We start from the raw sequence: 27,774 nt of genomic DNA on the forward strand, positions 1-27,774 counted from the left end.
AAGTTTATTTTTTCTCTCTCTATACTTAGAAATAGAGGGTTAATATAGATCTATCCTAGAATTTGATCTGCTACTCATAAGCCTAAATTGACCTAAAACTAAAACCGTATATAAATAGAATCCACACCTAGTCGCTGAAACTCTGCAAGCTGAAAACGCACACGTCTAAACCTCTCTCGACACTACCAGACCTTTAGAAAAAACATAGGCGTAATGTTGGGATCCATACATGTTCAAATAAAATATAGTATTTACATGTTTACAAACCCTTTGGAAGGAATGTCATCCAAGGTTAATCTGGCCAATCCTGAACAACTTTTTCTTAATCTGGTCAGCCATAATCCATTATTCAATTAAAGTGTATTGAATCCGTTCTCCAGCAATTTCTAGGTTATAGCTAGTGTATCATCCTAGCACAGGCCGTTCAATGTTGTGAATTTTAACTGGCTTTTTTGTACTTGTACCAATGGGCACAAGAAACATATACCAGCAAATTCAAGAGACTGAGTGAGGCTAATACCCAAAAGTAGTAATCCAGGTGGCCTTCATTCAAATTATCAGGTATCCATCCTATTTTCCCTCCTTTCGTAGTTGCAAACATAACAACTGTAACAATAAGGCTACTCAAATAGTTCCCTAATCCTATAGTAAGAAGAGAAAGTGCACTGCATAAACTGCGCATAGCATCAGGTGACTGGTCATAGGAAAATTCCAGCTGTCCTACGAAGGTAAAGACTTCTGATGCACCAACCAAGAAGTACTGGGGAATCTGCCAAAAAATGCTCATTGGAATTGGTGTCCCTTCATCATAGACCAACTCATAAGTCTTGGCAATATTCAACCGTCTGATTTCAACTAAAGCAGCTGCTACCATAGGCAGTATCGATATAAAGAGACCAATTCCAATTCGTTGCAGCTGTGTAAAGCCCCGCTCTCTCTTAGTGTACTTGCGAACAATTGGCACAATCAAACAATCGTAAACTGGAACCCATACCATGACGCTCAGAACTTCAAATACGGATAACGATGCTGGGGGAATATGGAACATTGACCCAATGCTAGAGTCCAATGTCATGCCCTGTTCAACAAACATTGTGGAAGTTTGGGAATAAACAGCAGCATACACAATACCAGTCGCCCAGATGGGAACCATACGAAGAAGAATCTTCAGCTCTTCCACTTGGGTCACAGTACATAGCCTCCAGGGATTAGAAAAGCCACCCTTCCTAATATCATCATCTGTTATTATTGCTGCTTTGTCAAGACACCTTCACAAAAATCAAATATCAGAAACTGCAATAATTTGGCTTATACTGCAACATGCCAAATTCCAATTTCTGAACTGCACGATATTTTAGCACACATAGACGACTCATTTAAAGGACTTTCAGATCAGTCTACAAAAAGAAGAAAATACAATGTAACATATATATACAAGAGACATACTTGAATTCACTGGTATGTTCCAGCTTTCGGCTTCCTTGAATTGCAGAATTCCTGTCTTGTACTTCGTATAAATGGAAATAGTCAAGGGGCACTTTCTTTCGAAACTTGCGCAATGATGCAACTACAACCTGGCACATCCGTGTCACAGGACTGCCTCCAGGCTTTTGAAGTCTATAAAGTGGTGTACCATAAAAGAAACTCCCTATGGCTAGTCCCATAAATACTGTAGGAATCCCAAAGCCCCATCCCCAACCAATATTATCCTGGACCCAGACAAGAATGCTATTTGAAACAAGAAGCCCAACATTGATTGAAAAGTAAAACCAATTGAAAAAAGAGCCTTTTTTCTTCTTTTCTTTTGGATTAGTGTCATCAAATTGGTCAGCTCCAAAAGAAGACACACAAGGTTTGATGCCTCCAGTTCCTAATGCGATGAGGTAAAGTCCAAGGAAAAATACAGCATACTGCCCTATGCTTGCCGCTAGGCAGACACTTCCTACGCAGGAAAGAGGCTTCAACGAAGAAACAGACGCTGAAAGAGTCAAAGTCGTCATTCCCTGCAAAACTTAGTGCATACTTGTCAGTAGCATTGTCTCAACAATGCAGCAATCAATATAAAATGCGATTAAACTATTACAAAGAATGGTAGATTTAGAAAAAGAATCAGCATTTGAATTTCAAAGTTGAAAAATGAACTCAGGATTTCGGATATGTTTAGGTATACAATGAAATAAATTGTTGAGAAGGCTGCAATGGTCCAATATCGTCCCCAGTATGCGTCAGCCAAAACTGCCCCCAAAAGAGGTGTGACGTAGCAAGTGCCAGCCCAGGTAGTGACACTCTTTGCAGCAGCGGCATTTCCCTGGTGCAGGCTTTTTGTCAGGTAAGTCACTAGATTTGTATTGATTCCATAGAATGCTAGTCGCTCACAGCATTCATTTCCTGCAATGCAAAAGTGAAAATTTGTTTTTGAAACAAATTAGTGGGCTTCAGTACCTGAACCCATCAGGCAGGCATTGATAACGTCAATCAAACATTTCACATGGATTTTGAAGAACCTAAAATGAATGGGCAGGCCCTCCAATTTCCAGTATTGTCTTTCACAGAAGGCCTTCCCCAAAAATCAACAGATCCATCCCCCGTGAACTTTTCTTCACTGTCCTGAGAAGTGAAAATATTAAATTGAGTTAGACAAAAAATCAACCAATCCATGTCCCATGTACTTCCATTCTTAAGTGGCCTGAAAAGCATCCAAACATCAACCATATAACATTGTCATGGACGAAATTTGAGACCACCATTTATTGTCAAGGACTTAGAAAAAATTACCATACTAGTAACGAACAAACCCAATTTCTACAGAGCGATGACTTATGCAGAGGAACACCATATAGGAACCATACTAGCAACTACTGGCTCACCATATGACAATCAGTGGGAGCACCGGTGAGAATCAGTGGGCGAAAAAAGGCAACGCAATCTGTTAGCGCCCTGTAATTAACCTCTAGGCTGAAAAAGGATCACAGGGGTAACCTCCTTTTAGGCTAGAATCCAGCCTTGTTAGCCTTGGAGAGGGCTCTCTCCTTGTGTTCTTCTCTCAATCAACTAAATGACAGAAAGTTTCTAGATCTTAGGTTGGCTATGATGGTCAAAGGGTAGTTTTAGGCTTGATGTCTGAAGATAAGTGTAGGGAAGTAAAGCTACTCCAGATCAGATCACTGTTTTAGATCCAAGTGAATAAGGGATGTGATGAAATTTGAAAAGAGGCAAGATAGGCAGACTTATTGATATCAAATCAAATTTCGTTGCAGTGAATGGGTGAGTGGAGCATGAGGAAGGATGACAAATTGAGCATCGAAACACTGATGAATTCATATTGCCATAGAAGAAAAGAAAACACATATATGATCAACTAATCTAAAACAGAGCACTAAGTGAATTCAGAGATAGTCTTTTCAAGTTGAACATGAAGAATGTTTACACCATGGAGATATATATTATAAATAGATCAGAAGGAAACACATAAACAGATCATAAGGAAACACACATACCAATAAGTACTGACACAAGAATCTCTGTCAAAACCAGTGAAACATGAATCTCCGATCACTCACGATTAATCGCTAGTCAAACTCTTGTTGACCGAGTTTGCCTCGTGGTCAACACGAGTTTGACCTGCAACTGACCGATTAATTGCGATTTAGGCGACTGAGGTGAATTTCAGCCCTCAACTCGGCAAGCACGGGTCTTAAATTTTAGGGTTCCTGCATTTTTGCTGCGTGGTTTAGTTAGGTTAAAAATTAAACATCGGTCTGTAACTAACTTCTGACTGCTCAGGCCCGTAACTCATACACCGAGAAGGTAATAGAGGCATGGTTTCAGTTTCAATTTTCCCCGCGTATGGGAGTCATAGTGTGCAATGTGCTCCAGTGTAGCTTCAGCATGTGCTCTATCAAAGATTTCAGTAGCAAACCATTATCATATCATTTTAGCACCAATCAAGAGATTTCAGTTACTGTTTTTTCACTTATTAGTATGCAGTATTTTATAAACTTTTAGAAGCAGATACTTTATGTATTCACTGGTTAGGAGTCAAGACTTAGTGCTTTGTGTGAGAATTTCTGAATCTACACATCAGAAATCCTACTGCAATCACTGGTTTATCATCTCCTACTTGTTCTTTACATTCAACAAGTTATTTAATTATTTAAACAGCGATGAAAACACTATTGCAAACTACACATGCATACAGATCATGAACTGAAATAAAATGAGACAATGACACAAGGGACACCGTTATTTTTTGGACAATCGTCCCCTGAAAAGCCCAATTCGGGAAAACTTGTGCGGCATATAGAGGGTTTGTATTATTAAGCAGATTTATGAATACAACTAGGGTACCAAATCCGGCTCACCCAAAAGAGAATAAACCTGGCATTAGTACCTCTATCTGGAGACAAATATTTTGGCAAATCCAACAATTGGATGATCAAACCCCACAGATGACAATGTTGTTCCTAGTACTAGGCAGTGATGGTTGCTCCAAGCTTTGCGCTAGAACTGTGTCACCTCCTCTAGGAGCTGCATCACCCTCCCAGTGAGTCTTCCTTGCTCAAAAATCAATATGTTAAATTGTTGCTCTCTGCCTCACAGAAACCCCAGCGCTGCCTCTAAATGACTGCGTCAACCCCTCTGGCTTCTGTGCCACGCTCTCTAGAGTCACGTTGTCTCTCCTGTTGTTGCTCTACCTCTCTGTTATGTATTCTTGGCCTTGGACTGAAGTCCCTTTGCCGAACTGCCCCTCTCTCACTGCAACTCAAATCACTAGCTCGATTTTCTTTGCAAACCACGCCCCAGAAAAATCGAATTGATTTGATCACTTGGTGTGTCTCCAACTGACCCTCAAGCCTCCTCTTATACTTTTCCTGTTGATAAATCAACGACCAAGATTAAGTCCCTAATAAACAGCTAAGATTAAAATAGACTTGATCCTCATCACTTAGAAGTTTCTCACCCATATTCTTATTAATACCCATTAATATTTTTATTTTCCTAAGTTTAGACTTAGGAACCCATTAAAAATATTAATTATTTTAATAACTCCTCATCTGGGTGGAATTTGTCCAAACGATTTCTAGGTTCTGGAGAATTCATGTGTTCTAGCCCCTCCACAAAATTTTGAAGCTAGAGCACATCCAACGCTACCCAAAATCAACACTCCCTCTTAGCGAGGAATGTGCTCTAGCAATACTTCTCAACAGAAGCATCACACTGATCCACGGCATCAGTCCTCTACGTTGTTGATGCTTGGCCTACTGCCCTTCATCCACTGCACTGCTGCAACCTGTACTGCTGCCCATGACACTGCCATTGTCACTGCTACATTTGTACTACAACTCCCTCTCAAAACGCTGCCTCATGTTGCCCATAGCACTGCCAATCTGCCACTACTAGCGACTGCGCTACAACTCAATTATTGAGAAGTAAGTAACTAAAACTTCACCCAAAAACTGACATGTTGGTCAGTCTGGATGCCTCGTGATGTTGAAGCTACCTTTGCTGCTAAATTGTGTTGAACCTCTGCTGCTACTACGTTGCTGCAACCCGCTATGTGCCTCTCGCACTGCTACAACGTCCACTGCGCTACCTCAGACTTTGGCACTCTAGCTCTGCCAATGTCGCTCCATCACACCACACTCCAACCGATACCCGTCATTTTGCTACTATCGTTAAGGGCTCCCGTAGCTGTATGTGATCCAAGAGTTTGGTACCTCAAGGATCCTGCCCCCATGTAGTCTTCTCGACTACAACTCCATGTCGCCGCACCTCTTCTCCAAAGGTGCATGAACACTCATGGCGTAATCGTCATCCTCTCCTTCCTTGTCAGCTTTCGCTGCAGCAACCTTCGATTCAGAAGCTTCCCCCTTGCCCTTCTACCGGGGGCACTGAGTGGCATAATGTCCCAGTTCCCAACAGTTGAAGCATCTGACCTTGGTTATGTCCTTCTTCTTTCTCTTTTATTGCCCTTGTTGTCCCGATGATGTGAAAGCTGCATCCTCCTCCTCGTCCTTCTTGACCCGGGCTCCTTTGTCGCTACTCCCTGTCTTGGTCAACCTCTTGAGCTCTTCTTGTCGAAAAGCTACTCACATCTCCGCCCAACTGGGGAGAGTTGCTCTGCCCAAGATAGTTTGGACAAAAGTCTCCTAGTCCTCGGTGACTGCATTTAGGGCAGTCCTAACCATAAACTCAGGATCTAGTGTAGACCCCACAAAAGTCAACTAGTCGCGAATCCCTTGCACTTTAAGAAGGTATCGATCTCCTCTCCTTTATGCATCTAGTAGTGTCTCAATGGATTTTCTAATAGCATCTTCTGTTGGACAGAAGAGCCCTGGTACAAAGTGGTCAGCACCTCCCACATCTCCCTTGTTGTGTCCTTCTCAACAATGTGTGGTACTATATGATCTTTGACCCCATTTAGGATCATGCACTTGGCCTTATCCTGGGCTTTCTCATACTTCTTCAACAGATCAGCGTCAATCGGCACAGCAACTACCTTCAAGGCATAGTCCTTGATGCGACGTTTGTCCAGGATTGCCAAGATCCTAACCCTCTAGATGACAAAATTGGATTCTCCATCCAATCTGTCTTGATCCCTCAACACATTCACTGCCATCTCCACTAAAAAAATAGGACTAGTTCTCTTCTCTCTCTCCTGCTGTCAACCTAGCAAGACTTGGATCTGGATTTCTTTGGCGCAAGAAACTCTCTAAGGAACAAGCTCCTCTAGACTCCCTCTGAGTCATGATTTCCTTCACAGAAATCCTTTGGCCAAATGTCGAATCACTCCTCTCAAATCCTCCTTTGCTGCTGCAACACGGATCTAGATTTCTTTGGCTAGAAATTTGTCAAGCCAGTGACTCCCTCTACCTCAGCTCTGTCTCCACAGACATTGTTCTGCACCAACAAAAACGTCTCACCAGCTCCTCAAATCAAATTTGCTCTACTCCTCCAGCCCTAGCAACTGGTTGATTCGAACCTTTTAGGCTCTGCGCTTGCCCAAAGAGCTGATGCAGTCACTGTGTGGGCTCCTCTCTGGCTCTGCGTCACCCTCTGCAGGCTCGAAATGCTGACGTAGGCACTGCGTGAGCCTCTGCGTCACTCCTACAGCTGCTCCTCTGCCTCTGAAACAACGTTGTCACTCGGGACAACTGCTTCTCTACAGCAAATTCTCTGGATCTCTCGGCTGGTGTCTTCAGTCTCCTATGATCTGCAATGCTCTAATACCATGTGAGAATTTTTGAATCTACACATCAGAAATCCTACTACAATCACTCGTTTATCATCTCCTACTTGTTCTTTATTTCAACAAGTTATTTAATTATTTAAACAGCGATGAAAACACTATTGCATACTACACATACATACAGATCATGAACTGAAATAAAATGAGACAATCACACAAGGGACATCGTTATTTTTTGGACAATCATCCCCGAGAAAACCCAATCTGGGAAAACCGGTGCAACATATAGACGGTTTGTATTATTAAGCAGGTTTTTGAATACATCTAGGGTGCCAAATCCAGCTCACCCAACAGAGAACAAACCTGGCAGAAGTACCTCTATGTGGAGAGATATTTTGGCAAATCCAACAACTGGATGATCAAACCCCACAACTGACAATGTTGTTCCCAATGTTGGGCAGCAATGGCTGCTCCAAGCTTTGTGCTGGAGCTGTGCCACCTCCTCTACGAGTTGTGTCACCCTCCCAGTGAGCCTTCTTGCTCAAAAATTGATATGTTGAATTGTTGCTCTCTCTGCCTCACGAAAACCCCAGCGGTGCCTCTAAATCACTACGTCAACCCGTCTGGCTTCTGCGTCACCCTCTTTGGAGTTGCATTGTCTCTCCTGGTGTTGCTCTGCCTCTCTGCTATGTATTCGCGGCCTTGGACTGAAGTCCCTCTACCAAACTGCCCCTCTCTCTCTGCAACTCAAATCACTAGCTCGATTTTCTTAGCAAACCACGCCCCAGAAAAATCGAACTGATTTGATCACTTGGTGTGTCTCCAACTGACCCTCAAGCCTCCTCTTATACTTTTCCTGTTGATGAATCAACGGCCGAGATTAAGTCCCTAATCAACAACTAAGATTAAAACAGACTTGATCCTCATCACTTAGAAGTTTCTCACCCATATTCTTATTAATACCCATTAATATTCTTATTTTCCTATGTTTAGACTTAGGAACCCATTAAAAATATTAATTATTTTAATAACTCCTCATCCGGGTGGAATTTCTCCAAACGATTTCTGGGTTCTGGAGAACTCGTGTTCTAGCCCCTCCACAAAATCTCGAAGCTAGAGCACATCCGATGCTACCCAAAATCAACACTTTGGATCATGTTTGGACTCATAACATATATGAGATACTTATTCACTCATGATATTTTGGACATCTATTGATATTATGCATTGTTTGTACATGGCTTTATTGAATATCAATGAAAAATCTTTTTTTATTAATTTAATATATGTGTATATCTTCATTTATTGAATTCACTGATTTTTCCCCGATCCAATTAAAACTCTTTGCTCTTTTGCCTCGCCGATTTATTGTCGGTTTTGAGTCTGATAACATTGGTCAAAACTACACCTGCCTTCTTTTCGCTTGGGCAAATGATACAAAAATTTCACAAAATGTAGACTAGCTCCCTTTCCACACTAACCCGAACCTTTCACAATGTTTTTACATCATTATATACAATATGGAATTCCTATTACCACTCTAGGTGGTCGAAATCCCTTCATAGAAGTCAAAACTAAGCTAGATACATTGCATTCTTACTTACTGAGCTGAAAAATAGGAGCAGTTTCACTATTGACAATACATTTTCAAAACACTAACTAAAAGGAATATTTGCTTAACTTGAATTGCATAATTCAATGCTACTAGACACATATTCAACTACTCAAAACTGCTTCGCGAAGTTCAAAACTTCGAATTTGCAAAGAAAATAGCTGACTGTCTACTTGCGCATCAGATGCGTAGCGGAGTGTAGCAGACCTCATGGTTGATATGGTTGCAGAATTTTCCTGGAAAAACATAGCAATTGGGTATGTTTGGAATGGCAGCGTGATGGTGTAGAACCCCTAAAGTAGTTTTTCCAATGCCTGCAGTCCTTCAAGATAGTTGACACCAACTTGCGTAGCAGACTCTGAACTTCAAATTTGTAATTAATTTTTCCGCCTCAAATTGATTGAGGAGCATACTTATCATCTACATACACATTATAACACCTTGTCCATGCTTCACAACTCTAAAATTCCCATCATTTCATCAAAATATGGCTCTATGCAACTTGCGTAGCAAAACCTTGCTACACAAGTGTAGCTTCAACAAAAATTTGACTAAACAAGGCATATGCGCAAAATTTCAAAGAACAAAAACTGATAACTTTTCTCCTTTTGCAAAATTTATTTTTGGGGGATAGCTTCAACCAGAATATCAAGTCTTTTGCTCCTTCTTTTCCTTCCAAACTCCTTGGCCTCAATGAGCTTTTTCTTAACCAATCTGAATCTTCTTTTAAATTCAAATTTTGCACATACAAACTTTTCACTTGCCTATGCAAAGGCAAGGTCCACTTCAATTTGTATTTAGCCTTGTCAAGGATAGGCTCAACAACTTCTAACTGCCTAAACAAATACAATTTATCCCTGTGATCCTTTTCTGCAAGTTGGTCCACCTACTGTTGAATTCCTTCAAGTTGTTCCAATAACTTCTCATATTCCTTCTGCTCATCAAATATTGCCTTTTGCTCTGGAGGAAGAGTGTCTTTCATCTTCTCTTCTATTCTAGCTTTTGACCTTGTTCTGGGCTTCCTTGGTTGTTCAGTTGTCTCCTTTATCTCTTCAACATCAATAATCTGTTTACTTTTTCCTTTTGCAACATGTACCGATGTTTTCCCTGATGGTTCTCCTTCACTGGGCTGAACAGTTCCTTGGGATACTTTATGCCTAAGTTCTTTGTTTTGTTGCTGCAAATATGCCACCATGAGATGAGCTTTGTCAAGTTGGTCTTGCAACTCCATGATTCTCAGATCCTTGTCTTCCATTTCAACCTCTTGGTCACCCACATCAAACTCCTCTAGTACATCATTTGATGGCTCTATGGTCTTTTTAGGAGTAGGCTCCTCAATTATCTTCTTTGCTGCATATCTGGTTCTTGGTTTGTGAGTCACTTTCTCTTCCTCATGTGCAAATTGCAGTTTCTTACCTTTCTTTTTGTTTGTTGTCCTTTTTTCCATCAAAGGCTTCTTAACTGATTCTTTTGTTGTTGGTGAAGCTTCATGTGTTGTCACAAAAGGAGTGTCCCTTTCTGTCTTAGTACTATCAGAGTGAGTCAAAAGGCTTGAAGTTGCTAAGAAACTATCCCAAGTCCTCTTCCTCTTCTCAAGCTCCTTCAAAACTAACAATTTGACTAAAGAAAAATGGAATAAGTTGGGCACATGATTTTCTCCCTTTGACTGGACCCTGTCTGCCATCTTACACAAGCTCTTAAACAGATAATGAGGCAAATTTAGACTTCTCTTTCCAGTAAAATGCATCAGGAGCCTTATGTGATATTGATATACCTTGCTGAAGCGCCCCTCACAAGTGAAGTACCTCTGTATGACTTTAAGAAGTTGGTTGTAATGATCTAACAGGTAGCTTCTTGGAAATGTAGGCTCAAATTTGTTCTTATATTGAGGTTTGAGGAAGTCTTTGTAATGTGACACATCCAATTCCATGCCCTTAAACCAGTTTTCTCCTGTCAAGGGTATTGTGAGATGGTTTCTTCTGAAACAGTGAACTCAAGATCTCCCACCTTGACTTCATTACATTTGAAACTAAATGCAAAGAGTCTAGTGAGTTGAAAATGATGACCTGTGGCTTGAACCCTCTCACAAAAAGTAATGCAACCTGTTTGTTCGAAAGCAATCCGAATGGTTGGGTTTGCATTGACTAAATCAAGATTTTGTGGTTCATAATGCACTACATCTCCTCCTATGGACTTCTTTTTGTTTTTTGGAGTCTCCATTTGGACTGTGCAGGATTAAAAACCCTCCCCAAGACAAAATTGTGCAGAGGAAAATGGAAAACAGAGTCTCGATGAAACATGGTATTTCGCGTAGCAAATGCACAGCAAGACGATGGAGAGTTTCGAATGGGGATCTGGCTCACTCTTAGCTGCGAGTAAGGACTTGAAATTTTGAAGGATGATAATTAAAATGCAAATTAACCAATAAGATGACCAAAAACAACATTACACGCACAAATAGATGATACACAGGCTTGCATAGCAAGGGCGAATGCACATCGAAGGTTATCATATACCCGACTAAGTCACTTGACACGGGGACACGGGCCACAAAGGACACGGGGATTCGAGTGTTGGACATGGACACGTTGACCCCCCAGAACAGGACACGTTAGGACATGTTATATATTATTTTATTAAAATATATATATATATTAAAAATTAGATATTTCTTACACAAATTCTCATTCATGATACAAATTCATTGATTCAAACATAGATCTTCATCTAGATGTAAGTTTTACAAAGTAACATTATGCATACAAATACAATTGTGACATAAATGATAAATCATAATACATATTCAATTCACCAATGATCCAATAGGAGAAAGACAAGATATTGTAGTTTTCTCATTAAGTCATCAAAATCAAAATGTGTTACATAGATCGTACAATGCTAATGGAAAATAGAAATAGCAAATACAAAACAACTACAAGTCTACAAGCCTCAAGGCAGATGGTAGCTCATGAGTCATCAATCCTCATCATCAAAATGAGCATCATTGTACTCATCATCATGGTCACCACTGCTCTCCTATGTTGCATTCTCCTTCTCTATATCCAAAGTCATCTCTGCATCTACTAGAGTGGAGGATGACCCCTCTACAGTATCACCATCATTAAATGTGACAGGCTCTAGCACTGGCTCATTGAGATCCAAGTTGGCAAATGCCAACTCAACACTACTATCCAGACCCATATCATCAAGAAAGACATCCCACATCTTTGCCTTTCCCTTCAACCACTCATCCCTCTGCCTGTAAATAAGACGAAGGTTGGTGTGCACATACACCATCGTCTCTGCCCTGGATTGCTCAAGCCTGCTCTTCTTGACACTATACAAATTCCCATATGTGCTCCAATTCCTCTCGCAACAAGAGGATGAAGTCTCCTGAGAGAGGAGCCCCATGACTAACTGTTGTAGAGGAGGGCTTGTTTCCCCATGAGTTGCCCGCCAAGAATAGGGCTTTTTAGGCCCCCTGTCTCTAATCACATCATATCCTGCAAATCGACCAGTGTCAGTGGAAAACTCTACAAAGGCATCCTCCACCTCATCAAGGGATGCTCTATCATAAAAAAACTGCCTGAATGCATCTTGAGATTCTACTGTGAGGAGGGAATTTGTGGGAAGGTCCACCATTCATCCACTCATGGTCGTAGTATATTGGGTTCAATGAGTGAGCCAAACAATGTAAAGGTGTGTGATTCTTGTCCCATCTGCTGACAAGAATATCTTGTATGGGGGTGAAGGCAGCCTCTGATGATGTCTCATACTCGAGGCACTCACTCTGTAAAATAATGCTCCTCACAGACTCAATCATGCAATCACATCACTCATAAACCTCTCCTAGGATGGGTTGGTCTGTATCTGCAAATTGAAGCAAAGAAATGATAGCGTCCATGATCTTAATAAGTAGATCTACCCTCTCCCACCAAGCATCATCTAACAATATGTCCTTCACTTTTTTTGAGGTTGCTTGATCTCTCTTTCTCCAAAAAGGCCAAAACTCTGAAATAACCATGGCCCCAAGAGCGGTCTTGAGTTTGACCTCCCTCAACCTCTTCAACATGATGAATGAAGAGGCAAACCGTGTATCTGCAATCTTCAACAATGAGGTGTACTCCTTGTAGATAGTGAGGGCATTTGTATGATTTTGTACAAAGTTGCGGATATGTTACGCATCGTCAATAATGCTTCCAATCCAAAGCACATCAGAAGCAATAGATTTAAGTGCTAAGTTCAATGAATGGACAATGCAAGCTATCTAAGTCACCGGATTCGTCCTAAACCCCCTACGAATCCCGAATCCAGCAAATCCGACACGATTCGGTCTGGATTCGTGTCCAAATCATATGACACGTCGTGGAATCCTCCCATGTGGAATCTTCAGCTGATAAGTTCTTCCACTTGATAAGATACTCTGAAATTGATCGATTTCGTAGCTGTCGAGTTCTTGTTTCTGTAACTGCTTCCGGTTCCAATATAATTTTTCCTTCCTCGTCAAGTTTTGGCAATATTGTTTGAACTGGGAGCTTGTCGCCTATAACCTTCTTTAAACATAAAACATGGAAAACTGGGTGCAATCGAGAAGCTGCAAGAAGCTCCAATTTGTATGCCATAGTACCAATCTTTTGCAACACCTTGTACGGACCATAATACTTTGGTGATAATTTATTATCCTTCTTAGCTTGCTTGAGGGACATTTGCTTATATGGTTGTAGCCATAGGAATACCCAATCACCTACATCAAAACTTCTTTCGCTGCGATGTTGATCTGCCTATTGTTTCATTCTATTCTGTGCCAACACGAGTTTATCCTTTAAGAGTTGGAGGACTTGTTGTTGATGTTCGATGTGATGTTCCACTGCTTGAACCTTAGAATTTTCCCTTAAATATGATGTGATGGATGGTGGCTGATATCCATAAAGTGCCATAAATGGGGTCATTTTTGTTGCTGTATGGAAGGAAGTGTTATACCACCATTTAGCCAGAGGCAACCATTTGACCCATTATGTCTGTTTATTAGTTACAAAGCAATGAAGATATCCTTCCAAACATTTGTTTACTATCTCAGTTTGCCCATCAGATTGAGGATGATAAGATGAGCTATGAGCTAACTGAGTACCAAGACAAGAAAATAATTATGTCCAAAAATTTCCAGTGAAAATGGGATCTCTGTCACTTACAATAATCTTTGGGTTTCCATGTAGCTTTTGAATTGTTTCCACAAATGCAGTAGAAACCGTACTGGCTTTAAATGGATGTGATAATGCACAACAATGTGCATACTTGGAAAGTCTGTCAACTACCACCATGATGACACTCTTTCCCTCAGACTTGGGTAAACCTGTGATAAAATCCATTGAAACCTCCTCCCAACGTTGGCTTGGAATGGATAAAGGTTGTAATAGACTCGGTGTCTTAATTGTTTCAACTTTATTTTGTTGGCAAACCAAACATTCCGCCACAAATTTTTGAATGTCCGATTTAAGGCCATCCCAAAAAAATTCCTTCTTAACCCTGTGGTAAGTTTTTAAAAATCCTGAGTGCCCTCCTAAGGGAGAAGTGTACAATTCCATAAGAATCTTTTGTTTTAGTTGGGAATTCTTACAGAGGTATAAGCGATCTTTGTACCATAAATAATCATTTTGCCAGCTAAATGTATCATACGTACTGGAATCTTGTTGTAACTTTCGAATAAGTGCCCATACTTCTTCGTCATTCTTCCATTCCTTCCTTGCTTCGTTTATCCAATCTGGTTGGATAATAGAAATGGCACACAACAATCCTTCCACATCCTCATCCTTTCTTGAGAGTGCATCTGCCACCACATTTTGCTTCCCTTTTTGTAGATGATTTGCCCATACTTCTTCGTCATTCTTCCATTCCTTCCTTGCTTTGTTTATCCAATCTGGTTGGATAATAGAAATGGCACACAACAATCCTTCCACATCCTCATCCTTTCTTGAGAGTGCATCTGCCACCACATTTTGCTTCCCTTTTTGTAGATGATTTCAAAGTCATAACCCAACATCTTTGTGACCCACTTTTATTGCTCTTCAGAGGATAATTTTTGTTCTAAAAAGTATTTAAGGCTATCATGATCCGTTTTTACCTTGAAGTGTCTTCCCATTAGGTAGGGTTGCCATTTCTTAAGTGCATGGATTATTGCCAACATTTCCTTCTCATAAATAGCTTTGTGTAAAAACTTTCCCTTGATTGGACGACTTTCAAAAGCAATGGGTCTTTCATCTTGCATTAAAACAGCACCAATTCCATTTCCTGAAGCATTGCATTCCACAATAAAGGTTTTTGTGAAGTCTGGTGTAGCTAAGACCGGTGCTTGGCACATTGCCTCTTTAAGATGTTCGAAGGCCTTTGTTGCTTTTGAAAATGCATCTTTCTTCAATAATGTTGTTAGAGGTGCTGCTATTCTCCCATAATTCTTAACAAACTTGCAATAATACCCTGTCAACCTGAGAAATCCTCTCAGATGCTTTATGGATGTGGGGATTTTCCATTCCTTAATGGCTTTAATTTTGCTAGGGTCTACCTTAACTCCTTCATGAGTTACAATATGACCCAGATATTCCACCTCTTGTATTCCAAAGAAACATTTGGATCTTTTTGCATATAATTGTTTCTCCTCCAATAGTTGTAGCACCCTGTCAATATGTTCAACATGATCCTTCCAAGACTTGTTGTAGATTAGTATATCATCAAAAAATACTAACACAAATTTTCTAAGGAATGGTTTGAAAATGGAATTCATCAAACCTTGAAATGTTGAAGGTGCATTGGTAAGGCCAAAAGGCATGACCAAAAATTCATAATGACTCTCATGAGTTCAAAATGTTGTTTTCGAAATGTCTTCAGTCTTCATTCTGATTTGATGATATCCTGAACGAAGATCCAACTTGGTGAAGTAAATTGATCCATGCAATTCATCCAGTAATTCATCAATGATGGGAATGGGAAATTTATCTTTAATAGTGAGCTTGTCGAGCTCCCTATAATCCGGACACATGCGCCGTGATCCATCCTTCTTGTGCACTAATACTACTGGAGCAGAGAAAGAACTTTGACTCGGTTGAAATATACCAGCCTCTAGCATTTTTGCAACCATACGTTCAATTTCACTCTTTTGGGCATAGGGATATCTGTACGACCTGATGTTTGGAGGAACACTTCCTGGAATCAAATGAATAGCATGATCATGATCACGAATAGGTGGAAGACCTTTGGGAGTCTCAAATACCTTGGAATGATTGTCCAAGACTTTTTGAACATCTGGAGAAATAGATGATTGCAATGTGGAAACATCTAGCGAACATAATTGTGCAATTACACCCCTTTGTTCCTTTTTTAGAAGCTTTGTCATACCATTAGAGCTAATTATCTTTCCTGGTTTCCCTGCAATACCCCTTAATTCAACTTCCTTTCCTTCCACGGAAAAATTCATGAAAAGTTCTTGAAAATTGAAAGCTATTGTACCCAAGGATTGTAGCCATTGTACTCCTTGTACAACATCAGCACCTCCCATTGGAATGGAAAACATTGGGCTAGTCAATACATATTCTCCCATCGATAGCTTGATATTACGACACTTTCCACAGCGATTTATTGCTCCTCCATTTGCAACCATCACTTGACACTCTGGTGCTGGGTATAAGAAGCAATTCAATTCTTTTGCTACCTTACAATGAATAAAATTGTGGGTACTTCCTGAATCAATCAACACTAGTACCTTTTTCTTCTTGACTTGTCCTTCTATCTTGATGGTTTGAAGAGTGGTAATTCCCGCCAATGCATTGCAAGATATGGTCGGATTCATTTCTTCTTTATCTAGGCTTTGTTCCTGGAGTATATCCTCTTCTTTTGACCTTTCTTGCTCCTTTTCTTCTTTCTCTTCACAATCTATGTAGAATAATTTCTTCTCAGCACACTTATGACCTTTAGTGTATTTGCTATCACAACTGTAACAAAGCCCTTTTGCTCTTTTTCTTCCAATTGTTGTGGTGTCAACCTTATAGGTTGTGGAAGACTAGGAGCAACAACACTTCCATCTTTATAGTTGTGAGTGGTATGCTTCCTGGTTGCCATAATTTTGCTTTCCATTTTTCTTGCTAACCTGAATGCCTTCTCTAATGAATCAGGTTCCCAAAAGCGAACATCATGTTGGATATGATCCTTTAAAGTCCCTATGAACACATCAATCCTATGCTCCTCTGGAATATCTTTTACCCTTATGTTCAATTTTTGGAACTCCTCAATGTGCTCTATTATTGAACCCTTTTGTTTGAGACTTATCAATTGGCTAAAAAAAATGTTGCTTTTTGTGTCCTCATAATGTGCTATCAATTCTTCCGTAAAAATTGCCCAAGTGATAATTTGTTTACGAGAGCAAAGCCATTAATACCATACAAACTGATTTGGTTCCAAATATAAAGTTGTAATACGTACCTTTTGTGTGTTTTGCACATTATTGAGATCGAAAAATTGCTCCATTTGTAATATCCATGTTGCGGGATCCTTGCCATCAAACTTCCTCATATCAATTTTTGGAATATGGTGGGTTTTCGATCCCACATTAGAGTCTAAAAAATCATGATTAACATTTCTGTTGTTCGCATCATGAGTTTCCTTTACTACCTTTTCACCATTGGTAAGTATTTCTTGTAGAAAATTTGTCAAATCTGTCTTCAAATCTGCCATGCCTGTCTTCAAATTTGTGTTCAAATCTATCTTCAAGTTGTCCATCTTAGCTTCCATGCCATTCATCTTAGCTTCCACACCATTTATCTTAGCTTCTGTTAGCTTTTGTGACAGTGACATTTGTTGCACTTGTTCTTGTAATTTTGATATATCATGTAGCATTTCAGGTTCCTTACTAGATGTTTTCATTTTCTTTCCTCGGGGCATCAGTTACCGATAATAATGCTCTACTATGCCCTTTGAATTCCTTCAAAATAAATTTTCAAACCAACCTTAAGCAAAAATTTAAGAAAATCTACACACCTTTTTTCACTTTGTAGAAGCTCGATATTGCCTCTGATGTATCTTTGTACTTTCCGATCATCTAGTTCTGAATTTGTGACCTGCAGTAGCCCTTTGTGTCCTCTTTCCAATGCCACAAGTCTGACCCAAATTGGATTCTCCAAGGAAGAGTTATGCAAAATCTCCCGCAGTGACTTGATTATAGACTAGTTCAGTAGAGCGAACTTGTACGACATGCCACGAGTCACTGTTTCAATCTTTGGATCTGAAAAATGCATATAAGAAACTACAGTCCGTCCTCTTTCTGTACCTTCTTACAAAATTTCAATCCGATCCCCAGAGAGAAAGTTATGACGATTTTCCCCAGGTCACCTGTTTGGAATGTAATTCAGGAGTCTGCAAAAAAACCAACTTCCTCAAATCATATCTCCGCAAATATAGCGCGAAAAGCTCTGAAATTCGGACCCGAGCTTCAGCGCAATTTCTTCTCAAATGGGTTTTTTTTTGCAACTTCTGAAACATCGCAGAAAAAAAGTTATAGTGAAAATGCCACGATGACCTGTTTGGAGCAGCAAAACCCTAGAATCCAAAGCTCTGATACCAAATGTTATGGAACCAGCTCAAGAAAAGATAGAAAAGATAGATCAACGCCTTATAATTTAGCCTCTTCGAGGGGGCAACCTCCTTTACATTACATAAATGAACAATTCTTGGATGATTCAAATGACAAAACCTTCTTTCTATATATAGGAGTCTAAGGAGTCACAATACAACCCAGCCGACCTAACAATAATAATATAAAGCCACAAAAATAACAATAGAGGGATTCTATGGGGCACAGTAATAACAATATGGGGATAATAGGGGCACAACAATATTAATAAGGGATGCAACTACAATAGTAATGGGGTAATTACTAGTATTATAGGGATCCAACAAAAAAGGCAAATGATAAAGTCATAAAATGTTTTCACACCACTTGTTAATGTGCATAACCTTTTTTAACTTCTTAAATACGTGATTAATTTGAAACGCACAACATACTTATACAGTCATGGCAATCTTCCTCTCATACTTGCTCATTCAGGTGTTTGTATCTTTTTTCAATTCCAGGAATTGTGCTCATATCAAATAGTTTTTTCCCAGTCAACATTTATGGGCCAAAATGCAAAAAATCTATAAAAAAATCAATAACTTTCAAATACCTTATAACCCCTTTCAAGTATGTGAAAAATAATATGCCTCGACTCCTTTACAAAGTTCAAATATTATTTGGCAACAACTCTAATGGAATAATTATATGAAATACCTCGACCTAAAAGGCACCAGGAGATAGAGATTGCTAAGCAGCCTAGGGTTTCATATGCAGGCAAAGCTTGCAAGCTTCTGGCAAGCATGGATCTAGGTTCTGTTAAGCACCACCTGTGGGTAGTGTATATAGGAGAAAAAATTTCTCTTAGATGGTCCTCAACTGGCAACCAGAAGCCTGTTGCAGCCACCAAATAGCTCGATGTGCCATTATCTCTGCCACCTGAGCCAGCCATGTGGTCCCTCACCCACTTGTTATGATTGTATGTTTGAAGGTGGGCCTCCCAACCCCGAAGGTATGGCTTTTCATTGGTGTAGTTGAGTAATTTTCCTTACTTGTAATGGGCACTTTTGGGCATGGATTGGTGGGGGGATTTGGCAAAAAGAGTGGGCTAAATCTGTACTCGTCTCCACGGCCTAATTCCATGGTTAGCCTTGTATCCTAGTCCCATGGGATCTCCTTTACTGGCCACTAGCTTTAGGGTTGGCACTACTTGGAAAATCCCGACTTTGGTTCTGTGGTCCCACTTCCCGACACCACATACATCACCCCTTCCACTCATTTTAGCCTTATTCATCTCTTTTCCCATCTGATTCGACATGTGTCCACTGGGTCCACCAAAGGTTAGCCTCCCCCTCCCCTTGTCCACACCTTGGGTCGGGCTTGGAACGACGCCCCAGAGGTTGATGCGGCTAAAAAAAAAAGAAGAAGCATAATTTGGCCACTCTCAAAAGGAAATGTACCACAAAATGCAAAAGATGGTCAGGACATACAAATTTAGCATGTGGGCAAAAGCCAAACATGAACTCTACCCCTTATCAATGGCCATCACCCTAGTTCCTATGGGCCCTAGATGAGCCCCCTTCATCATTAAGGAACCCATGATTGCCCCAACCCTTGTTGGGCAATGAACTAGCCCACCTTAAAGGGGTATCCACCGCTATATACCACACAACATGCTCTTATCCCCCAGAGCCCCAAGCAGTTATGAAGAAAAATCAATCAAAGGCAAAAGGCATATGAAGAAGGGTGGAAAAACAATGGTCGGGTAACTCATGTACCATGATTTGCTCCCTCCTACACTCATATACCCAAGTGTGGGCTTCCCTATTATAGATACCCTTGTACCATGACATGTGGTCTGGATGATTCCCCTCATCCCCATTATGTTTCGTCACATTGTCATTTGCCACCTACCACTTGAGGGATGTACCTTGGACATGTCACACCCTTTAAAGGATGAAACCACCTAACAAGGTCCTTGGTTAACCCCCCTATTGAGCTTAGAGACACTTAAACATGCCAAAGCCTGTTATGGAAGGGCATGCCACATGAAGTGCCCCATTGATTCCATGACTTGTAAGCTATTTTACTTGATTATTTTGATGATTTGTTGTATTGGAGGGCAATGGGACGCATTGGATCTTATGCAGGATTGCAGGTGGGTCTCCATTTAGGGCTTGGTCTCCCTATACAGGGTCCTGGCCCTCCAGAGGGCCACATTGGCACTTGTAGGGTGAGCGTTGAGAGCCATGGGCCTCCACCATAGCAGAGATTACTTCATGGATCCCCAACACTGATCATTGATTGCTTGTGTTCCACCTTTTGGATGAGGATGATGCACCTAGTTCACCATGCCCAGTCGGCTCCACACTTGCACCATACACTTGGCAGATGTTCCAGTGTCTAAAGAATGTCTCTCGTTGCAGAGGGAGGGCTTACATCACCATCCTAACCATACACTTGGCAGATGTTCCAGGGCCTAAAGAATGTCTCTCGTTGCAGAGGGAGGGCTTACATCACCATCCTAGCCCTTACAGTCGATCCACTTGGAAACCCATGAGGATGTCCTTGTACCCCCACACCCACTTGGGAGCACCACAAGTTCTTCCTTGGAAAACAAGGGGCCAACCCCTTGTCCACTATGTTGGGAGTCAAGTTTCACATTATAGTACCCTTTGGACTTCATTAAGCCTCCTCAAAGGCCTAACGACTCACTATATTGATCATTTCTCCCTCTTGAGAGGCTTATTCTTATGTTGTTGAGCTATTTGGTGGGCTTGTCACCAAAAGTATTGTTATTATGCACATTATTTTATTTTAGGGGCATTATTAGTCCAAATGTGGCCATTCAAATTCATTAGATATAGTATAAATACAAGTGAGGTAATTCATTTTCATGATCATCACTTGGATTGGATTAGTATCTCTTGAGAGATTTTTGCACTTTTGTTAGGTAAACTTTTTGGAGCTTTCTTGATGCACTATGATGTTTGGATTTTCGCTATTGTCTTTGGAGCTTCTTTCTAATGCAAAGTTGATGAATGGATATACTCTCTCATGTAAATCGAATGTTGATGATATTCTTGTTATTTTACTGGTTTATTGCATTGTTATTGTTATCATTATTCATGTATGGGTTAAAGTAAATGCGAAATTCTTCTAAGAACCTTGAATAAGTGATTTGATGCATGTGTGGTACTTGAAGAGAGCAGGTGAATGTTCCTAGAGCCACCTAATAGGTTTTAAGCCTCGAAACTTCATCTCTTTGGCAAATTTAAAGTATAAATCCCTATTGAGTGTTAACCTAGTTGTTGCCCTTGGGGAGGCTAGCAAAGATCAAGTAGTGCTCCTTAGCTCACGAAAAATATCAATCTGTGTATCTTGACTCCATTAAGCCCAAGCAATAAGGCAGTGATCCTTGTATCCCTTTGGTGGTCAATTTTTCCTCTCTTTTCTTCATTTTTCCAAATTCTAGGCCTAACCCTAGAGGGTCACCTAGGGAATCAAGCGAAATTTTTTGTATCCATCCAAACACCTTGAAAATTGGTCCACAATTGCGTTGGGGTCTTCTAAATTTGAGCACAATCTGATGGTGCAATCCCGAGATATCGCAAGCCCTAGCTCGAGGACCATTTCTCTCCCTAAGCTACTTTGGGTTAGTGTCCTCCTTTGGATCATTGCATTCAAATTTCAAAAGAAGATTAGCCCTTTGATCCTTTTCTCTCCCCTAACTAGGTCAAGCCCCTCCTTTGGTGATCAACTCCATACCCTTGACCTAGTCTGGGTCCACTTGGGCTTATTGTGGTCCCACAACTCTACAACTCAAATTCCACAAGAATTACATAGAATCCATTTCTCCACAAGGATCGTTAGGTCTAGGAAGCCCCTTGTCAAGGCATATCATCCGAACCTAGGCTCAAGTGTCCTCTTAGCCCTTCCTAAAGAGCCTATCAAGCAAGTAAGTTATTTAATTGAGTCTCTCTTGTAAGCTTTAGGAGTCACTCCATATCTTATCATTGACCCATCCATTCTTGTGATTCCTCTCATACCGGGACTCCTCCCATCAGTGAAAGTCCGTAAAGAGCAGGGAGTCTTAGTTGAGGTGATAGTGGGTTATCGCTCCATTGTTGCCCCTTGACCTAGTAGTTGCTCTATAGGATCCCCTCCCAGAACCCCTACTAGTTTGAGTAGTAATAGGTTCCACAATCGTGATACGCAATAGATCTCTGTCACTAAAAGGCAATGAAGAGCATAGATGCTTCTAGGGCGAGGACTGACGGCAGATCGCGGTGCCTTGGGATGAGTTTTGAATGCCAATATCCCCAAGCTTTCACCATATTTCTGTGGCCTTGGATAGAAGAGCGTCAGTGGGCATTTTTTCTCCAATTTTTCTAACAGAGGATAAGTTGGTGGTTGCACATGTGCCGAATGGGTTTTGACCCTTGGTCATGGGTAAGCGGAAGAACAAGGTTGTGGTTTTTGTCTATGAGACGTGCACGTCATACCTTATTGCAGCAAGCTTTGACAGTGAGGTTAGTCATTGTAAGTTCGTTGTTGGGGATAAAAGACGACGTGAGCATGATGTGCATGATACCACAAATGTAGAGGCTTGTATTTTTGAACATATATATTCTCCGCTTCTCAATTTTGTGGCCTTTAGAAGGCTAGCATATCAATCAAGGTATCATTATGGCCGAATAATGGCAAAGGAGGCATTGGTGGACTGTGATGGTGTGAATGTCATGTCGGCCTCTGGTGTGGCCACTACGCATGGGTTCGCAAGGGAAAGTAACCTTCCCTTGCAACCTCGATCCACGCAGATTGGAACAGATCAAGATGTAAAGCCACTTGATCCATCTCTGCCTAGATCTTTGGGGGGTTCTTAAGATCCTTTATAGAAAGTAGATTTCCAAATTTTTGTAAAGACCCTTAGAGGAGACATGGTCCAAATCTAGGTCTCTGGATCAATCCTGAGGGCCAATCTAAAGCAGCTTCTTGAGAATCAAGTAGGGGTTTCTGTAGCCATGCAACGCCTTCTTTGCAAAGGGAAACTGTTGCAGGATTCTGCTCAACTAAAGGATTATGGTATTGTTCGTAACTCTACTATCGTCTTCCTATTGTGGTTGCGACAGGGTGCCTCAGGATCCAGGGACCCAAGAGGATCAACCTCATACAAGGATGAAACATGGGTTAAAGACCATAACCCACTAAATATTCCACATTTCAACCCTCGACCATACATTGTTGAACATTAGCAACAAGTGCCTACCATGGAGATAAACCTAAAGAGGTTAATCAACTCTTTTATGTTCTTCAATCTAGGGAAATAATATGTAAATTTAACAATTTTTGGCCTAGATTAGATGCTCTACATAAATGGATATTTACAACTTGGGCCACCAACTGCAACATATACCTCTGTTCAAAAGGTTTCTTCATTGTCCAGTTCGATACTCAAGAGGAACAGGAGAGAGTATTGAAAGAAGGGCCCTAGTTTTGGGGAAATGCAGGGCTCTTCATTACCCCATTGTTTCCAAACTTTAATGCCACAATAATGGTGGTCTCCAAAATTTCAATATGGGTGAGGCTACCAAACCTTCCCCTCCATTTCTGGCATCACAAGGTCCTCAAGAAAATCATAAACACTCTAGGGTCTTTCAAAAAGATGGACATCGAGAGGACAAAGAAAGGTATATTTACCTTTGCAAGAATCTATGTGGAAATAGATCTTAGTAAAGGGCTACTTGATCACATTCAAATGAAACATCAAAGTTTTCAGTGGACCCAACTAGTGGATAAATATGGCATTCAAATATCGACTTTTCTATCAAAGTGGACATTCATGGGACACGTGCCCTCTAGCAAAAAAACACCCAAAACCGAAAAAGGGGTTGGCACGTAAAAGAAATGGGTGGAGCCTCCTAATCCCTACCAAACGAAGGAAAAAGAAACGGAAATCACAAATAACCCTACATTCAAAGAAGAAGAGAGCACTCATGATCATAATGACAATGCTACCCATAAGCAGAACAGGGTAGATCCAATAGTAATCCAGGAATTAAAAAAATAGATAAAAGTGGCACACAAGGAGGATGGGATGGTGGGCACAAAGCAATTTCATGTCTCAGAAAGGTCAAATTCGAATAAAGAACAACCACAAGAGATAACTGTGAGCGAAATGACTTTGGTACCCGTTGGCCCCAAGTAAGGGGAATGGCAGCAGGTCCAGACAAAGAAAGAAAAGAAAGGGAAGATAAGTGACTTTTACATTACTTAATCTTCCCCCTTGTATTTTTATTTTAGTTTTAGTTTTTTGTTCCACTTCAAAGCCGTTAAGGCTGCTTATACTGAATTCTTATAAACATATGCAAAATTTAATTTCGTTTTCTTTTTGAAAAAATTAGCTTTTTTCCTGTGGGAAGAAAAAAAAAACAAACAAACAAAAACAAAAACTACTCTAATGGAATAATTTGCCTCGTAACCTCTAGTTCGTAACATTTTTTTAACATCAACTTTGATGGAATAATATACCTTCCCTTTTTCAATAATGGTTCTAAACATTTTTTAAAATCAACTCTAGTGAAATAATATGCTTCTTTTAACATCAACTCTGATGGATTTATATGCCTACGCCTTCTCAATATTTGTTTATATAACATTTTTTTTAAACATCAACTCTGATGGATTTATATGCCTACGCCTTCTCAATATTTGTTTATATAACATTTTTTTTAAACATCAACTCTAATGAAAAACTTCCAACGAAGCATATTTAACCCAAAGTTTCTTAATTGAAATTCCATATATTATCATCATTTGTGTGCTCCTTATCACAAAACATAGGTACAATTTATTTAATTTTTTACCGGAATTTCTGTTGGAATGATGCTAGAACAACAATAAATGTTGCAGCAATTACTATTCTTCGATGCACTTGTTGCAGCAATTACTATTCTTCGATGCACTTGGGAGTGTTACGAGGATAACAAATATTCTGACCAAGTGAACTCCTTTTTTGAACATTTTAAAATTTGTTGTATGTCGTATGGTCATATTTTTGTTTGTGTTAGGAGTTTTTTTCCCGCCATGTTACTTCTATACCTGGGGTCATTATGCTAGTGGTTTTGTAAGCGCAATGCAAGCTTATATATATCAATATGTATTATAATTAGCATGCGCAATGCAAGTTTACATAAATTAATTCTTGTTGAAGAATCATAATACATCTTATATCGCCGAAGCCAGTAGATTCATCATACAATATCATAATATATCTTATATCGCCGAAGCCAGCAGATTCATCATACAATATCATAATACATCTTATATCGCCGAAGCGAGCAAGCGAGCAAAATACGTCATCATCCATCACATTTCACATTACGTCATCATCAAACACATCGAAGTGCTGGCAGCACCAACGCGCATTGCGCAGGATTCGAACGTGGTTGGGGGTGCGAAAACCAACCGCCCCAACCACCACATCGTGCACACCGGGTGCAGCTTACATAAATCAATATGTTTTATGTAATTCTAGTATGGTTTGAAGGATAAGCTTATGTTAAAATTGAACCAATGAACCCATGACCTGCCCCAGTCGGTGCTCTATGACTGGGATAAAAACCCCTTCATGTTGGGCATTTAACAGTTGTGTGGATTGCTGCTTCCTACAGCTTGGATTTCATAATGCAACAGATTTCCAACAGTTGTGTGGATTGCTGCTTCCTACAGCTTGGATTTCATAATGCAACAGATTTCCAAGAGCCCTTCGGAATGAAGGTGAATCTCTGCTGCTTCTCAAAATTCTGGATTCGCCTTCAAATAAAGAAAACTCAAATTTCCACCTTCTCAGATTATGTACTTGATGTCTGATTAAGTAATTACGCCCTCAATCTGTTTCTGCTCGCATACTGGGCAAATAAAACTAAGTTTCATGTTATTCTGTTTATGACTGTACACTGTGTCCATTAATCCTGGCTCTAATTTGGCCCAATTTCAGAGTTCGTAATACACACATAAATTTCTAATTCCAAGCTTGATAGCGATATTGCAAAATTTCATGTTATTTTGTTTACGATTGGACACTCTGACATTATCCGATTGGATAATGGTTCGCAATACCCATATTCTTATATAAATACAATTTAGAAGAGTGAAAAGCGAAAGCCGAAACTTATAATTAGAAGCATGATAGCTAAACTGGAATTTTCTCATTAAAGAAAAACCCAAAAGTGAACCGCAACAGAACAAATCAAAAAGGTACCAAAATGTTCCTAAATCCAACATGCCTTGAGATCCCATAGCCCTAGTTAATTTCTTCTCCTAATGATGCCTGACAATACAAACAGAAGCACAGTTTCTCTATTTTATCATTATTAAGCTTTTCTCCTGGTCATCTTTCTCAGCCGACAGCATTCTTCGACGGGGCAGCTCAAAAGGGTCAATGTGGCTGTGGATTCCACATAAAGATATCTGAAAAGTCTCATTTCTCTTCTTTCTGGCACAGTGGTCAGGGTTCCAACAATCTGGCTGAAGCCATAGCCCTCACAGGTCTTTTAAAATTTTGTATATTCCTAGACATTCAGCAGGTGGCTATCTTTGGCGATTCGAAGCTATTGGTAGATTTGGTAAACAGGAAAAATTCCATTTTGGCACAGCATCTGACCGGATGGAGAGACAGGATCAACTTCTACTGGAACCGCATGGAGAATTGCACTATTCAGCACATCAACAGGGACAAAAACTCAACAGCCGACGCACTTTCTAAAATGGGTCTTTCTTCCTCTCCTGGATTCTGGCATCTTGAGATAGTATCGGATGATTCAGTGCTCTGTTTTGCATGATAGTCACTATATACAGAGATTTTGATACAGATATTTTCAGTTTGGTTTCATAGACATTATGTTTTTCTCTATAGATCATAGGTCTTTTGCTCAAGACTATTTGTAAAATACAGATCTGAATCTGCAGATGTATCTCAGTTATTTTATATTCCTCATATAATATATTAAGTTTTTTTCTCTGAAAAAAAAAAATTCTCTTGACTTAACGGACAACCAGATGAAAGAAAATGGATTTGTAAAAAAGTACCCAATAAAATTATTCCATCAAATTCCGAAAGCAAGCTGAAATCGTGCACCAAAAAATTAGATAAGAAACCTAACAATGCCCTATACCAGGAGCACAGCTAAGATTTTTCTCGCTTTTTCATTTGGGTGGCTGGATGCAAACATATATACCAAAGCAAATGTCAAAACCAAGCATATAGAGAATGACTAATTTACTGACCTTCCCTGACTGTAAGAGGGCAGTATTTCCCTCTTCTAAAAGAGCATTTTCCACTGATCCTTCCCCTTCAATGCCCATCTCAGATCTCTGTGT

The 27,774-nt window shown here is 40.1% G+C and overlaps 1 protein-coding gene across 1 annotated transcript; it reads right to left on the bottom strand.

Moving 5' to 3' along the window:
• On the bottom strand, positions 1 to 27,774 carry LOC149234139 (protein NRT1/ PTR FAMILY 8.3-like). Its single transcript, XM_089371760.1, has 5 exons — positions 27,682 to 27,774; positions 2,505 to 2,607; positions 2,171 to 2,388; positions 1,447 to 2,003; positions 1 to 1,268 (listed from the first exon to the last, which is right to left on the bottom strand). Exons 1-5 carry the CDS (start codon positions 27,757 to 27,759, stop codon positions 440 to 442), a joined length of 1,785 nt encoding a protein of 594 aa, XP_089227886.1. The 5' UTR covers positions 27,760 to 27,774; the 3' UTR covers positions 1 to 439.

The sequence above is a fragment of the Pinus tabuliformis genome, chromosome 8 (genome assembly GCF_031772625.1).
Source record: "Pinus tabuliformis cultivar Carrire ecotype Pingquan chromosome 8, CPIR1, whole genome shotgun sequence".
NCBI lineage: Eukaryota > Viridiplantae > Streptophyta > Pinopsida > Pinales > Pinaceae > Pinus > Pinus tabuliformis.

Coding starts and splice junctions, on each gene's coding strand:
- LOC149234139 (XM_089371760.1), bottom strand. CDS start 27,759: ATGGGCATTGAAGGGGAAGGATCAGTGGAAAATGCTCTTTTAGAAGAG. Junction 2,608..27,681: donor CCCTCTTACAGTCAGGGAAG/GTCAGTAAATTA, acceptor TTCACTTCTCAG/GACAGTGAAGAAAAGTTCAC. Junction 2,004..2,170: donor TCTCAACAATTTATTTCATT/GTATACCTAAAC, acceptor TAAGTTTTGCAG/GGAATGACGACTTTGACTCT.